Source organism: Sceloporus occidentalis, unplaced genomic scaffold (genome assembly GCF_023333645.1).
Source record: "Sceloporus occidentalis isolate IW3139 unplaced genomic scaffold, rSceOcc1.0.p SCAF_4, whole genome shotgun sequence".
Classification (NCBI taxonomy): domain Eukaryota; kingdom Metazoa; phylum Chordata; class Lepidosauria; order Squamata; family Phrynosomatidae; genus Sceloporus; species Sceloporus occidentalis.
In genome coordinates, this window is record NW_028316984.1 from 143,085,383 (window position 1) to 143,100,493 (window position 15,111).

A 15,111-nucleotide genomic window follows, 5' to 3' on the forward strand; every position below is an offset into this window, starting at 1 on the left:
TGGATTCTAAAAACTGCATTTATTTCTATCCTGCTTTTCACCAAAATTGGTTCCAGAGTGGGTTTGTCATTAGTGTTATGCCTCCTATGATGCTACAGTTTCTGCAGCTGAAGGATGGTGGAGATCTTTCATACAGAGCATTTATCAGAGGACAGATACACACGATTGCTCTGTCATGATGCCTTACTGGAGCAGGGTACAAACACGTCCCTCTCAAAAGACATAGTTCTAGTTCATTTATTCAGGTCTTACACATCTGCAAAACAGAAATAGTAACAGCCATTTGGATGTTCCTTCTTAATGGTTCTGTGCGGGGGTCTTGGAAACTCTGAAGGACCTGGCTCTTGTGACATGGAGCTGGAGCTGCAGCTACTGCTTCTGCTACTACTTCCAGCCACTGGCACTCTGACTCTGTCCTCTACCAGCGGGGACCCAGGGCTCAGATATCCTGCATTGGTCTGAGTAGTGACCGTAGCAAAGGTGGCAGGACCAGCATTGTTTTTCACATAGACATTCTTGATAGCCACTAATGTATGTGCCATGACACTGAGGTTGTTGTTGAGATCTTGCATGCCTTGCTGCAGAAGCCGAAGGTTATGGTTGATACTCTCAAAGCCAGACTGTATGACATGCAGCTGGTTCTGCTGGATGTGCAACAGATCCTCTTCTGTAATTTCATTCTGGTTTGTCTGGGGCTGAGGTTTTGTCTTGGATTTTACTTTTGCACAGGGACCTCCATTCTGTAACCCCAGAAAAAGTAGTTGCTCCTGGCTGGGAGGAACTACAGCTATGTCCTCTGAGCTTTCTTCTGGCTCTACTACTTTCACTACTATCTCTTCTTCTAAATTGACCTTCTCTGCACATGGCTGGTGGGATGGCCCAGGGTCATCTGTAAAACCTATAATGGGAATGGAGGAAAAGGAAAAGATTAGATTCTCCTTCGTTTATATTTTCAAGAATCTGGATAATCACAGGCACATACATTTCTTATTGCTCTCTACAGTTTTACAGAGTTTCATCAACTTCTATTGGTTGGGTAAATGTGTATTAAATATGACCACGAAAGAGAAGATAAATCTTATAGTAAAGGCTGGATGTATAAGAGTCTTAACCCCCCCCCCCCCGGTCAGTGTTTTCAAGATACAGAACACAGCTAAGGAAATTCAACACAAACAAAAGACCAGAAAAATACAAATAAAGGGCATTTCAAGCTTCTGGTCTTCTACATGTACCCAGAAGACAAAGCACACCATAGCAAACGGCCAGAAACAAGGATGGTGTTTTGCATAAGCTTTTCTGTACCAAAGTTATCTTAAGATCTTTTTGTATTTTTAGTTACACTGGATCAGTAGTCTGTTCCCTACTGAAAACTCTGTTTGTATTTATGCCTTATGTCATCGGGAAGTTCCTCCTAAGCTCCTACATTTCCACCTTCCGTCCAGGAGGAATCCCAAAAGGCCCTCCATCCTGAGCATAGCTAAAAAGCATGGATTTCTCTTTGAGTGCCTTTAGTATTTTGTTTGGCCAGGTCCTCCATTTTGTGCGACCTGGTCCTCCTTTGCAGTGAGGACCCTGGTCATCCTGGTGGGCAACGCTTAGGTCTGGGGGGCTGGCCTGCTGAGTAACCTGCCTACTCAGATCTTGATAGTGGCCCCTGCCCAGGATGGCCAGGGGTCCTCCTTTCCCAGGATCTGTCCTCCATGTCAACCTTACTGAAGCCGGGAGGAACGCCAAAGTATTCTCCTGGGTCCTTTGAGCAGGACTAAGAAGCATGGCTTTAACATTTCTAGGAGGGTTTCTAGGACCTCCTGTCCATTTTGACCATCACTAAGCAGCACGGGTTTAATATTTCTATGGCTGTTTTTAGTCTCAGGGTGACAGACTCGGCGGCCCTCCTTTCCCAGGACCTGTCCTCCTTCTCCGCCTTCCACCCAGCAGGGATTTCGGACTGCCCTCCCTTCTGAGCAGGACTAAAGAAGCGGCAGGAGCGTCTCCTTGGGCTCCTCCCTGACTCACCCATCTCCGCCGGGGCGGCCAGGTCCAGGGTGTCTATGCCCCCGGCGATGGGGAGGGCTCTGCTGCTGCTGCTGCTGCGGCGGCGGCGGAGGAGGAGGGGGTCTGGCGGCGGAGAGGGCTGGGGCTGGTGGGCCCCTTCCTCCCCGAGCCCCAGGCGGCAGCAGAGCTTGCTCCGGTCCCGGCGCTTGAGGTCCCTCCAGCGCTTCTTGAGGTCCTCGACGTCGCGCGGGCAGGCGGCCACCGGGTTGACCTTGTGCCGGATCAGCTCCCAGACCTTGCGCTTCTGGCCCGGGGAGGCCCTCCGGGGGCCGCCCGCGAAGAGCACCTGCTCGTGCCGCAGCACCTGCTCGATCAGCACCTCCGTCTCCGCCTCGTTGAAGTTGGCCTTGCGGCGCTTAGGGGACTCCTCCGCCATGCTCCCGGGAGGAAGGAGGACGGGGCGCCTCAGGGCGGCAGAGGAGCCCCGAGGCCCATGGCCCCTCCGCTCCCCGGCGCCGGAGGCCGCGCATGAGAGGAAAAGACGCGCAACTAGGCCCCCGCCGCCGCCGCGCAGGCGCCCCGCTTGTTGACATGGCCGCGCGCCGGGTGAGGCGGAAGCAGCGTCGGCTCGTCGAGGGTCGTAGCTCCGCCCCCTGCGGCTCTACACCAATCCCCAAGAGGAACGCTCTGCTTCCGCTACGCAAAGGCACCGCCCCCTTCGGCTCTACACCAATCACGACCCGCCTCCCCGACAGGAGCTCTCCTCTCCTAATACGCAAAGGCACCGCCCCATTCAAGCTCCACACCAATCAGGTCCCGCCTCCCCAATAGGAACACGCCCTCCTTCGAACCCTACTTTCCAGCTCGCTATTTGAAGAGGCAGAGCGTTCCGGCCACGCCCCCTTAGTCCTAGTCCTCATTATTATCCTCATAGTCCCTCCCTCCCATTTTTAAACTGGAGCGTAGCCCCGCGCGTGCGCGCTCAGCTTCAGTGGTTCCTATCCTAACCGCCGATTTCCTCGAGGAAGGGGGCGGAGCCTGGAAAGGAGAGCTCCTCCTCCTCCCTCCCCACGTGCCGCGCTGTTAACCCGGAGTCAGACGCCACTCAGTGACCGAGAGCCCGCCCGCGCGCTTTTTCACCCCGCTTTCTTTATCTCTCTGTTTCTCGGGCGAGCGGGCGGGAGGGCTCAGGGCGAGTTTTTCTTTTCAATGAACTGACTTTTAAGTGTATAGAGTCGGAAGAGGAGCGGATGGCATGGCGGCTGTTCTGGAGCTGCTGCTGCGGGAGGAGGTGGCGGCCCCGGCGGTGCTGCGGTGGCTGAAGGCGAGGCGGAGCCCTGAGGAGGTAAAGGCGGCAGAAGGGCCTCTCTTCTTCCTTCCCTCATGTCTCTGGCTGCATCCAGACTGGAGAGATAACCCGGTTTGGCCCCGCTTTAACTCTATCTGGCTCGTGGCTATGGAATTCTGGGAGTTGGAGTTCGATTTGGTCAATATGTCCTCTCTAGGAATATCTAGGTCCTCCAGTGCAACTCTATGGTTAACCTTAACTGAAAGTTGCCCTGAAGGACCTAGAGATTACCCCTAGAGAGAGCATCCACTGGGCCTTTGTAGCTCCTCCAGTGCAGTTCTATGGCCTGTCTGTCAGATGTTGACCATAGAGTTGCCCTGGAGGACCTAGAGATCCCTAGAGAGGCGTCCTCTGAGGGGAAAAGTGGTGCTTCTGTTTATTTGTGGTGCCTCCTGTCTTCACGGGGGCCCTGTGCCCCTGACCCTGGCGAATGTGGAGGGACCAGGGCACATTCTTTGGGGGCCAATTGTTGACTAAAATGTCTAGACTTAGATACATGTGTATATTCAGTGTGTGTGTGTGTGTGTATATACATACATATATATATATATATATATACACACACACAGATAGATAGACAGATGTGTGTGTGTAATGCCTGTCCTGCAGCCACTCCCTCACAATCCACAAGGCTGTGAGCTCAGTCCCAGGGGCTCAGGGTCGACTCAGCCTGGCATCCTTCTGAAGAGGCTAAAATGAGTACCCAGCCTGGTGGGGGCAATTGGCTTATGCGTTGTAGACTGCTTAGGGAACGCTTAAGTGCACTGATAAGTGGCATAGAAATGTACTTGCTACTGCTGTGTTTGTGTGTACATATACAGTGTGCCTGTATTATACGTGGCTTTGAGCATATGTGCAAAGCCACACAGGAGCATGCAGGGTAGTGCGTCCCATTCACATGAATGGGGAGTGCACCCATGGCGCACACGCCGTCACATGCACAAGCCCCATTCACTTGAATGGGACTTGAGCATGCGCAGTACTTTGCTTACGTTGGGGGGGGGGAGGGTTTCCAGGATGGAGCCTCCACGTAAGCCAAGGGCACCCTGTATAGTTTTCAAGCTGTAGATGGTTGAATCCATGGATTCAAACTCAAAGTTTAATCAGTGGATTCAAAATCAAGGTTCACAAAAGCAAGGTTTGTGTTTGGAGTGTGTGAGTGTGTGTATGCTTGGCCTCTGGTAGGCAGGCACACTTTTCTACAGTAGAATAGCTAAGTTAAAGATAACATTTTCTCCCAGTTCAAGCTTTGTTTTATTTTTTATGGCAGACACATAACAGCAAACCAACACCCAAAGTCTCTGTTTGTGCAGCCCTTCTTCACCATCCTCTTAATGCTAATGCTGCTAAAAAATTCCAGCAAAACAGAGGATGAATAGGAAAAGGGAGCGGAACTGAGTGGGCATAAAAAGGCTTTGTAAAAGGGAGCTTCCTTCTCAGAGGCTTTGTTAATTGAGGTATATGCCTTTACTTAAAGTCAGCTGGAACGGACTAATTTAAAAAGAGCTGTATACCTCCCAAGATAAGCAGTTATTAACAGACAATCCTTATATCTAGTAGCTGCATAAAATAATAGTGGAGTGTATAGTGATGTGGTGAAAAGGTATTGCAAGTAATGCTGAGAGGTATATAGGGCCTACAAGATAGGTTGGCCATCCCTAATGTAGACACATAAAACAAGTACAATATGTAAAATCGTGTGATGCTGATTGAGTACTACATGCTTTTCAGAAAATAATGGTTAAATTTTATCTATCTATATTCCCAGCATGGGATGACTTCTGCACAGGATGAGAAAGTGAGAGCCTTGGGCTGATATACTGTACAATGGGCTCTTGGTATTCACTGGGGCTTGGTTCCATATATTTTCAAGCTGTGGATGTGTGAATCGGTGGATACAGAATCGTTGGATACAGAGGGTTGACTACTCCACTATCCCCATCCCTATATTGTAGCTGCAAGGGAGAGATAAACCATGGTCTAGGGTGTCTCATCTGAAAACTAAACCATGGCTAAGTTTTAATACTGAATTGATATAAATGAACTTAATAAATTAAGGTTTAAAGTCAATTTGTAATTGGTCACATTTTCACCCAGATTCTGGTGAGATTAATTAAAATGAGATTAATAAAAATAGAAGCAAAGGTTTATAACTCTTTCTAATTTAGGACTGTGCCCTTTCAGGATCATAAGAGCTCATCATTACAGTATGTCGAGTGATGGGCAAACAAGCCTTGCTGTATTGTGCAATTTTCTTACCTAATTATTGATGCAATATTTACAGTTTGGATAAAGATTCTGTTATACATGACTATAAATAGTACTGGATTTGAATTACTAGTTTGAGATGGTCTGTGAGGTGCTTACTATTTTCTTTTGTTCAAAAATGTTTTAAAGACAAAAGCCTTTGAGAAGTTAAGAATCATGAATCGGTTTTTTTCCTTTCCTTTTATCCATGGGAGATAATATTCTGTGTTCACTTTGTGCCATTTCTAAGGGCAGTTCCAGCCTTGTATTGGAAATGTGCAGCAGTAGCCATAGGTTTTTGTCTTTAAGAAGTTGAAGGCGTTAACAAAGAAAATTAGCCAAAAGGCTACTTCATATTGCTCTGAGTTAACTGAGATACTTTTTCTTTGCAGGTCAGACGAAACAATTAGACATTAACTCGGTTTGAAATATGAACATTATGAAACATTGTTGGACTGATATCAGTCTTGTTGTACAATCAAAAACTGCAAGCCTACCAAAATTAGCATATATGGATGGAATAATTTTGAGTTATTAATTTTTGAGTCCGAGCAAAGGCAGTAGTATACTTTGCGTTTGTTTTTGTTTTAGTACTGTATTTGCAGTATTGTAGAAGGAACATTAGAGAGCAGTGTACCTCTTCTGAGATCTCTCACTTTAAAGTTATGGTTACTGTCCCTGAGTTTACATATTAAAGAATTAACTCTCACTGAATCTGTGTGCCTTTGGGGGGTAATTTAGCTTAGGAACATACTGAAAAGTGCAGCCCCACTCTTTCTGAAATAAGAATAAGTTGTGCATTGGTACTTTTTAACCACATTACTGGTTTTTTTTTAGCTCTAAGGTTTAGACTTCTGGAAGAGAGTGCTTCAGAAAGAGTCATGTCAGCCTGCCCTCTGGTCTGTTAGCACTACTCTTGGATGCTGAGTTGCTCCAGAGTAAAAACAACCACTCTCTATGACTTAACTGTGGTTGGAGTGATGGACCTGGTGTGTATTAAGGAGACCTAGGGGGATGGGTTGAGTGGGGTGGATAGTTTCCACTTTGTCCAGCAAACAGCACCAAGCTAGATTGGGTAGTAGAGCTGCCATCATTTGTAAAGGCACCTCCTTCCTCATGGGGAAAATAATTTGCTCTGGCACTAGTTTAGTTATTTGTACTTCATGCTGTACAGAAAGACAGAACAGGCATGCTAGTGGTAGGCTACCCGCCTGCTGCCCAGCATATTCCTTGGCAGAGGTTCACTCAGAGGCACACTGGAAAACCCTGTGACTTGTGTTTTGTGAGAATTCAACAACTATGTCAAGGGTCCCCTTGGTACTTCATACCTACAGTAGTAATCACTGACTGTCTTAATATATGGAGTATATGGAGCAGGGCATGTCCTGCACCTGTGGAGGGGGGATTAAGATGTTCTCATAAATGTATGGGATCCAAAAGATACCTGAATGCTGTTGAGAATCAGTATACATATATGATTTCAGACAGTGTTTTAAGGTGTTCTAAATTACTTTTTGTCTTATGGTACCCTGAGATCATACATTATAGGATGCGGTATAAATCTTTGAGCAAATAAAATAAAATAATTGAATAGGAGTATAGTTTTGTGTCCATGTTGGCATACATTGTCCAAAGGCTTTACTCCTTTTCACACTGAACCAGAGTGAAGAAATTTCTGACTGCCTTAGGCTGTCGTGCTGTGGAGTGTGGAGGTATCCTGATAAACTTATTTTCCTCTTCTCTCCAGTTTAAATGACAGTTCGTCACATTATAGTATCAAAATTATTTTCCTGTGTCTAGTAGCATTCTGTTTAGCATGAAAATGGTTTTCCTCTGGGCAGTTTATTCGTGCCTTGAAGTGATGAAACATAGTCTTGTAGTGGTTTGAGTGTTGGGCTACAACTCTGGAGACCAGGGTTCAGTTCACAGCTTGTCCATGAAACCCACTGGGTGATCTTGGGCAAGTCACATGCTCTCAGCCTCAGGATGGCAATGACAAACTTCCTCTGAACAAATCTCTGAACAAAGGATCGCCATAAATCGGAAATGGCATGAAGACACACAACAACAACAACAACAACAATTTCAGGTGGAAGAAAATAGTTTCTTGTTCTAGAAAAAATAAATCACCATGATTCTTTGAGCCTTGATTTTAGATCACTTGAAAAGCTCTCTATTTAAATTGTTTTATTTTGCTTTAGAGTTTTATAGTTAGGCATCTTGAGTGCTTCATTTTGTATAGCTTTGCATATCTCTTGTCTTAAAAAAATAATTCAGGTTTGTTTTATGTGTGTTTTGTGCAGGAAAGTCAAGTTCATCCCAAACTAGCCCTCCTTAATTCACTTCAGAAAGACTTTGTGCCTTTTTTGCTGAATTACTTAAGGGAACAAACCAGTCAGATATTGACTAATGGACCCTCAACACCTGCTAAAACTCCAAGCTCCAAGCATCTTGGGAGTTCTGCCAGCTATAGGAGCCAAAGGCCAGGATCTGAAAGGAGATCACAGAGCACAGGAAACTTTAGTAGCACTCAAGGACAGCTTTTTTGCGATCCAACTCCAACTAGCTTGTGCACCTCTAATACCAGTACCTCTCTTCCTGAATCTCATGGGTCTTATGTCCTCAATGGGTCAAGCATATTGGGTTCTTGCACTGATTCTCTCAATGCTGATCCCAGCACTACTCCAAGTTTCACTTCAAGCCCCAGTTTTTCTCACCACGAGAGGCGCTCTACACAGAAAACGAGCCTGGGGAGTTTTCTTGTTTCTGCCCCAGTGAGGCGAGGCAGAAGAAAAGGCAACAGCTCTGTGAATGGTTCTGGCCGGACAGTGGCACAAGACCTGGGAAGGCGACTGAATGAGGAAGCAAAACGTGACAGTTCCTTGCAGGGTTCATCAAGGCAAAGGAAGCAGAATGAAATAAGTCCTGCCTCTTCCACTTCCCCACCTGACCTGCTTAACTTAAATGACTTGGAGGAGTTTCCACCCATGTGTACTGCTGGGATGATAAGGTAAGTTACTTTGTGAAGCTTTCTCAATTCCTCTGGTGAACTGAAAAACAAAATGATTTAATATCTAAGAATTATTTATTGAGAAGATAAAGGGAAAGTAGAACTGCTAAAAGTTGCCAGAGCCTACTGAATCCATCTTAAGGGTTCATTGGGGAATTAGGTGCTGATCCAATTACGAGTTGATTAGTAGGACATAGTTTCCCACTGCTTCCCAGTGCTGAGGCCTGAAGAAGTACCTCTTCTTACTTCTAGACTTGTGCTTGCCTTCTTCCCACCAATGTATTTAACCCTCATCTAGACAAATGAAAGAAGTTTGACTAAGATTGCATCTGCACTGCAGAAATAATCCAGTTTGATACCACTTTAATTACCCTGGCTCAATGCTGTAGAATTATGGGATGGGATTTTGTGAACTATTTAGCCTTCTCTGCCAGAGACCTCTCGTGCCACAACAAACTACAATTCCCATAATTCCATAATATTGAGCCAGGGCACTTAAAGTGATGTCAAGCTGGATTTTTTTTCCTGTGTGGATGCAGCATATGTGACTTAAACTTACTTATTTTTCACTGTGTGACTTTTTTCTGACCGCAGTGAGAATTGCAGTATATTGCAGAATTTAAAAATTTTCTACATCTGCCAGAATGTTTATGGATGCAGAATCAAAAATATTCCGTAACACCTAAAATTGGAAAACATGTTTACATAGTATGGAATATTTGTTTTTGAGTAGCTATCAGTACTCCTTTTTGGGGGGGAAATTGAACCAATGCAGTTTTTGTGTCTTAAAATATGAGTATTTTTGCCTGTAAATAAACCTCCAACAGTTATACATAGTGTGTGACTTGAACTTGGGGACATTGTTTAAACTGTTCAGGTAATAGTATCATAAAAACCCTCTTTGTAAATTTAGTTCTGTGTGATTATGCACCAAAACATGATTCTAGGGGACTAAAATATTCAGTCTTTTTAGATGACGGCTAAATAAATTTAATTCCTCCCTTTGTCTCCAAACTCCTAAATTTCACTCTAGTTGAGAATGCTTGATAAATGCTTGTTTTAATTAGATATGTAGAACTCAGTTCAGAAAACTTTGTTTCAATTCATTTGAATTGTATTTCTCTACACAACGGCTAGAGGTTTTGGACATGTCTTCTTTTTTAAATCTCCTGTTGGCTGATTAGTAAAAATATTGGTAAATCTGTGTGCTGTATTATATTGTCACTTAATGGCTGGCATTCTTACTTGTGTAAATTGCCCTATTCATCTAGGGTGAATAATTTGCCCATAGTGCAATAGATGTATATCACTGACAGCAGCATTAATGGGGCTGTGCATAAAGCAACATCACACATTATAGTTGTGCATTGTGGTTGCACTTTGCACAACAGTACTCAGTCATTATGTTGCCATTCTACATGGGGTTGCATAGTGCAGGTATTTTGTATCTCTGTATGTGGATATTTACTCAACACTGGACTGATGTTGGATTGCAGCCTATTAGTTTATCTAATGTCTTCAAATGGTGTCCATAAAGACTGACTGTAGAAGGATAGCTTAGTGTGGTGGTTTCTTTCTCTTGATGTGGTGTTATCCATTTCAGCAAAAGGAAACCATCAAGAAGAATCAACCCTACCCCAGTGAGTACCGAGCGAACCCTCTCCAAGCCAAAAATATGCTTCACTTCCACACCAGTTGACCAATCTCAGGCACTTCAGTTTCAGTCTGGAACCAGTCCTGAGGGTCTTAATATTTTTCCGGAAGTAAACTTGATGACTGTTCCTGGAAGCCTTCAGAAGGAAAGAGAGATGCTGAAGAAGGAACGGTACATTTTGAAATTTTGAAGTGATGTGCTCAGGGGAAATCTATCATGATTCAAGAATCTTGTTTGAACTATATCCATAGAGTAGTAGTCCTGACTGTCTAGAGATGTTTTCTTTGTTATATTCCGTAATGATATTATTCACAAGTTTGAAAACCCTATACCGAAAACATAACACATTCTTGGCATCATTTCTGAAAGTGACTTGATTATTGGTGGCCTTAATCTTGCATGTAGCTGTGTTAAGAATATAATTTGATCCATTATGCTGAAAAACCTGGACATACAGGCATACCTCACTTAACAAAGCCTCTGACAAAGAAGCTTTTTACAAAGCGTCTGCCCAACTCCACATTTTCCTTTGTCTAGCTGGAATTCTTTTTAGCAGCATTTGCATTGAGAAATCATGCCTCACCAGCATGCTATAAAGCAGGGGTCGGCAAACTACGGCCCGCCGAAGCCTTGGGACCGGCCCCAGCCCGGTCCTGCCGCCGATTGCCGCCCCTATCCCAGCAGCCCCCGGGACAATCCTGCTTTTGGGGCCTCCTGCCCACCCCGGCCCGGTCCCCCCCAATCCTGGGACCTTTGGCCTCTCACGCGAGCAGTGGGGCCTTTGGTGCCGGGCAAGGGGGGCAGGGGGCAAGCGGCAGGGAAGCGGGGACAATTGTCTATAAAAGCCTCAGAAACATGCATTTATATTAACATTTTTTAAAAAATCAGCAATTTTTTGCGTGTCCTCCATTTTAAAAAAAAAGTATCCTACATTTGAAAATTTTGTCCTACATTTGTCCCGGTTTGGAGGTCCTGACTTATGGCAACCCTACGCCCCCACCGCAGCTTCCGTGCCACTCCGGGCGCCATTTTGTGTTCTAAAATGGCGTCTGGAGTCTCGCGTGACCTTTCTCGTCGCAGGGCAGGATGGGAAAGGTCGCGCGAGACTTCGCCACCATTTTAGAACACAGCGGTGGGCCTGTAGGAGGCCCATTGTGGTCGCCGGAGCCCTCCAGCAGGGCTCCAGTGGCCTCTGCGGGCCTGTATTGTACAGTGGCGCCTCCGCATACGCGGTCTTTTTATAGGCGGCTTTGAGCATAGGCGCTCAAAGCTGGCGGGGTGGAAGGGGCGGCGCGTCCCATTCAATTGAATGGGCGCGCGCACCCGTTGCGCCTCGCGCGCCGCCGCGCACGAGCCCCATTGGAAACAATGGGGCTCGAGCATAGGCTGATTTTTTTATACGCGGAGGGATCCGGAACGGATCCCTGTGTATAATAAGGTTCCACTGTATATGTTCCCATTTTGTTTTTTACTTCAAAATATGATGTGTGCAGTGTATGTAGGAATTATTTTTATTTATTTATTTATTTAAAATTTCCAAAACATTTTTTAATTATTTATTTTTTGGCTTCGGCCCCCCAGTTGTCTGAGGGACAGCAACCCGGCCCCCGGCTCAAAAAGATTGCCTACCCCTGCTATAAAGGGTGCAGATGTGTAAGTCTGGTCACTAAAATAGAAATCCTAAAAAGTGGAGCCTGGTGAAAGGAAAAAAAATGTTCCTGGACACATTTCAGAAGAAGCCTTCTGGTGGTTTGGAGAAGGTTCAGCATGTTTTTGTTTACTTATGCAAGGCTTACTTGGCTTTTTCTTTTCTTTTCATATATGCTTATCATTAGGTTTGAATAAAAAGTTGGCTCAAACATGGTGAACTGCTCTGGTGGTGGTGTGTGTGTGTGTGTGTGTATAGAAAGCCATACCTATTCTTATCATACTGTTTTTGCCCCAGTATCAGTTCTTCTGATAGAAGAAGTAAAGCCCAGGAATACATCTACTTTACTAACTGAGGTATACCTGTATAATATTTTCTAAATGCAGTGGAACATTTCGTTAAAAGACATTACTTTACTTGTTAATGTGTCATTCTCCAAAGAAAGTACATTCTTATTTACTTGATAAATGTTTGGTTGGTATTGTAAAGTACAGAATCCTATGATTTTGCTGTTTTTATTTTATAGCTGCTGCTTGCTTTTCTTTTTCTCTGTTCAATTCTTTGAATTACAGGTCCAAGTTGTTGCATCATACGTCTTCCCTCGCAGGATCATCTCTGGATTCTGGCATGTCTGTCAAGCCTAATGTTGGTCTGAATGCAAATCCTCTTGCTGAAAACCAGTTAGTAACTTCTGCAGATGTCAACCAGGTTTCTTGCACAAAACAACTGGAACAGCTGGCTCAGCTTTACTCTTTTTGCATTGCAGGTAAAGAAATGCCACTGAACCTTTGGAGGTCATATTGATTTGGACGGATGCTAAGAACAGTAGCTCACAGAAATATCTTTAAATGTATTTCTCTTAATTGATTATTCAACACATACCCTAATAATTTAAAAGCCAAAGCAGAGGCACATCTTATCCTGACCTCCAAGTGATAATAAAGGTTCAGGATTCAGTGACAAGACTATTCAGATTTTGCACAAACCTTCTAAATTAGAAGGGTGATCTGATTTTTCCAGTACTAGTAAACTCCCACTCTCTGATACTTGGAAATCTCATCAGCCCTCCCTTGCTTGGTGTTTTTGGATTATTTTTATCATTTCAAGCTACTATTGTCAAACATAATGACTAGAAACACACACATTTAAAATAAGCTAAGGTTCTTAATATGTTGAATGACCAGGTGAATGTTAAATTCTGCCCTTGTACAGAATTGCAAAGTAAAGTTAGGCTAGGCATTCTTTTTTCCTTTTTAGGGCCCATTCCCTTGGGGGGTGATTTGTGAAGTCCTGCAGGCAAGCCATACATGGAGCTTAAGCAAAACATGGGCATGGAAAGAACCCAAAGTGTGGGACATTCTTTTTCTCAACTTCTTTTCTTTCTTACCCATTTTCTTCCCTATGCACTGGGCTTGCCAGAGGTTTAAATTTATTTTTTCTATAAGGCTGCCCAGTGGATTGTGAGTGGATATTAGGATGAAGCAAAACCTTAATTACTTGAGGCTTATTTGTAGCTATAGATGTATATATTGTGCCTTACTGATAAGGCTGGAATCTTTTGAGATAAAATCAGAGGTTATTTTAGAATGTTTATTTTGTTCCTTTACTTTCTTTGCAGAAAACCTGGTGCCAAATATATTTTTGGAGTTTTTCTTTGTGTTGCAGCTGCTAACAGCCAAGAGAACCTCCTCTGTTGAGGACAGGGAAAGTGACCTGGATTTCAATGGAGAATGCAAAGGTCAGAAGTTGCATTACATATAGCTTCTTGTCTGCCAAGTGTAATATAGAGTATTACACATTTTAAACAAAGTGGAATGGATTTTAAAGGTTGTCTTTCTCTTAAAATAGATTACCCTGTATTTTTCTGATACTGTAAAGAGCTGAACTGCCCTACATTGACTGCATTTATAAAGCCTTGTCCTGGTTTAATAAGACAGGATGTCCACCAGTTTTGTACATTTACATGATCACTTTTTGTGAGTGGAGAAACAAATCAAGAAGCTGTCATCTATATGTTCTATATAAATAAAAATGTAAATGTTTGTTTGTTCAAAATCTTAAATCTCCAAAAGTTCTTCACCGATTGCTTTGAAATTTTGACACAGCATTCCATTTGAATACACACATGTTTTATATATATATATACACAAACACACACACACACACCTACTATTATATAGATGTCACACCTGTGACAGGTAAATATACACACACACACGCACACAAACAGCGCCATCTGTTGGATGTAACAGCAACGCATGCTTTACTAAATATTCAATTGGCGTTTGCAATCACCATCAACAAAGCTGAGGGCCAATCTTTAGAATTATGCAGTTTACATCTAGACACGGATTGCTTCTCACCTGAACAATTATATGTTGCATGTTCTAGAGTCGACAAACCAGACAATCTCTATATCTACACAGACAATGGAACAATAACATCTATTGTATACCCACAAACAGTGTGAAATTAAATATTTCAGAAATGTGCACTTTCTCTTTTCCTCCTTTTCCATTTAACCAGACTGAGCCACAGCAACGTGTGACTGGATATAGCTAGTTAAACATATTTTTTATTTGCATCTACATGGAGCATCATGATTTCCAAACAATTCAGAAGCTGGTTTCATGTCCTGGCTTGTTTGGAAGCCATTAAATACAGCTTTCCAGTTAGATGTGATAAGCTTTGGTTACCTGTCACTTTTTGTCTAATTCTGCTAAAGTGAATGAAGAAAAAAAGAAGCTGCATTTTGTCGTATTAAGCTGTAACTCAAAGATCTGATACGAGATATTAGAAACTTAGCATCTAGTAAAATCATTGTGTAAAGACCACATAATATTGATCTTAAGATTACTTCACTGGTTGCCAATCAGTTTCTGGTCCCAGTACAAGGTTTTGGTTATTACCTTTAAAGCCCTAAATAGCTTGAATCCAACCTATCTTCGGGACCGCCTCCTTCCACCCTGCACACTCAGGTCCTCTGGGAAGAATTTGCTGCAACCTATAAAAACTACATTGTCTTCAGCTGCCCAGAAGACTTTTCGGCTACCGCTCCCAAATTATAGAATGGCCTGCTGGATGAGATCCATCATATCACCACCCTAAACAGCTTTTAACAAGGTGTTAAGACGGATCTCTTCCAGCAGGCCTTTCCCGAATAGATGCCCAGCCACCAAAAGAAAGCCCAGCTCGTTTACCCTGACTCT

At 43.8% G+C, this 15,111-nt stretch overlaps 2 protein-coding genes across 3 annotated transcripts in view; one reads left to right on the forward strand and one right to left on the reverse strand.

Moving 5' to 3' along the window:
- LOC149314757 (uncharacterized) lies at positions 1-2,598 on the reverse strand. Its single transcript, XM_089521868.1, has 2 exons — positions 2,017-2,598; positions 1-898 (listed from the first exon to the last, which is right to left on the reverse strand). Exons 1-2 carry the CDS (start codon positions 2,429-2,431, stop codon positions 249-251), a joined length of 1,065 nt encoding a protein of 354 aa, XP_089377994.1. The 5' UTR covers positions 2,432-2,598; the 3' UTR covers positions 1-248.
- A 569-nt stretch (positions 2,599-3,167) lies between these two features.
- CDAN1 (codanin 1) overlaps positions 3,168-15,111 on the forward strand; it is a 44,816-nt gene continuing 32,872 nt past the window's right edge. For both annotated transcript variants that reach the window (XR_016280969.1, XM_089521869.1), the window contains exons 1-5: positions 3,168-3,340; positions 7,894-8,600; positions 10,204-10,425; positions 12,475-12,668; positions 13,521-13,640. Coding sequence is in view for 1 of the 2 variants with exons in the window: in XM_089521869.1 (XP_089377995.1) it covers positions 3,251-3,340; positions 7,894-8,600; positions 10,204-10,425; positions 12,475-12,668; positions 13,521-13,640 (1,333 nt within the window). In the remaining variant the exon portion in view is untranslated. The remainder of the gene's footprint in view (positions 3,341-7,893; positions 8,601-10,203; positions 10,426-12,474; positions 12,669-13,520; positions 13,641-15,111) is intronic.

What these genes read in the sequence shown, in the direction of transcription:
- LOC149314757 (XM_089521868.1), bottom strand. Translation starts at nt 2,431, where the DNA reads ATGGCGGAGGAGTCCCCTAAGCGCCGCAAGGCCAACTTCAACGAGGCG. An exon ending in GGCCGCCCCGGCGGAGATGG is followed by an intron (nt 899 to 2,016) that starts GTGAGTCAGGGA and finishes TTCCCATTATAG; the next exon opens with GTTTTACAGATGACCCTGGG.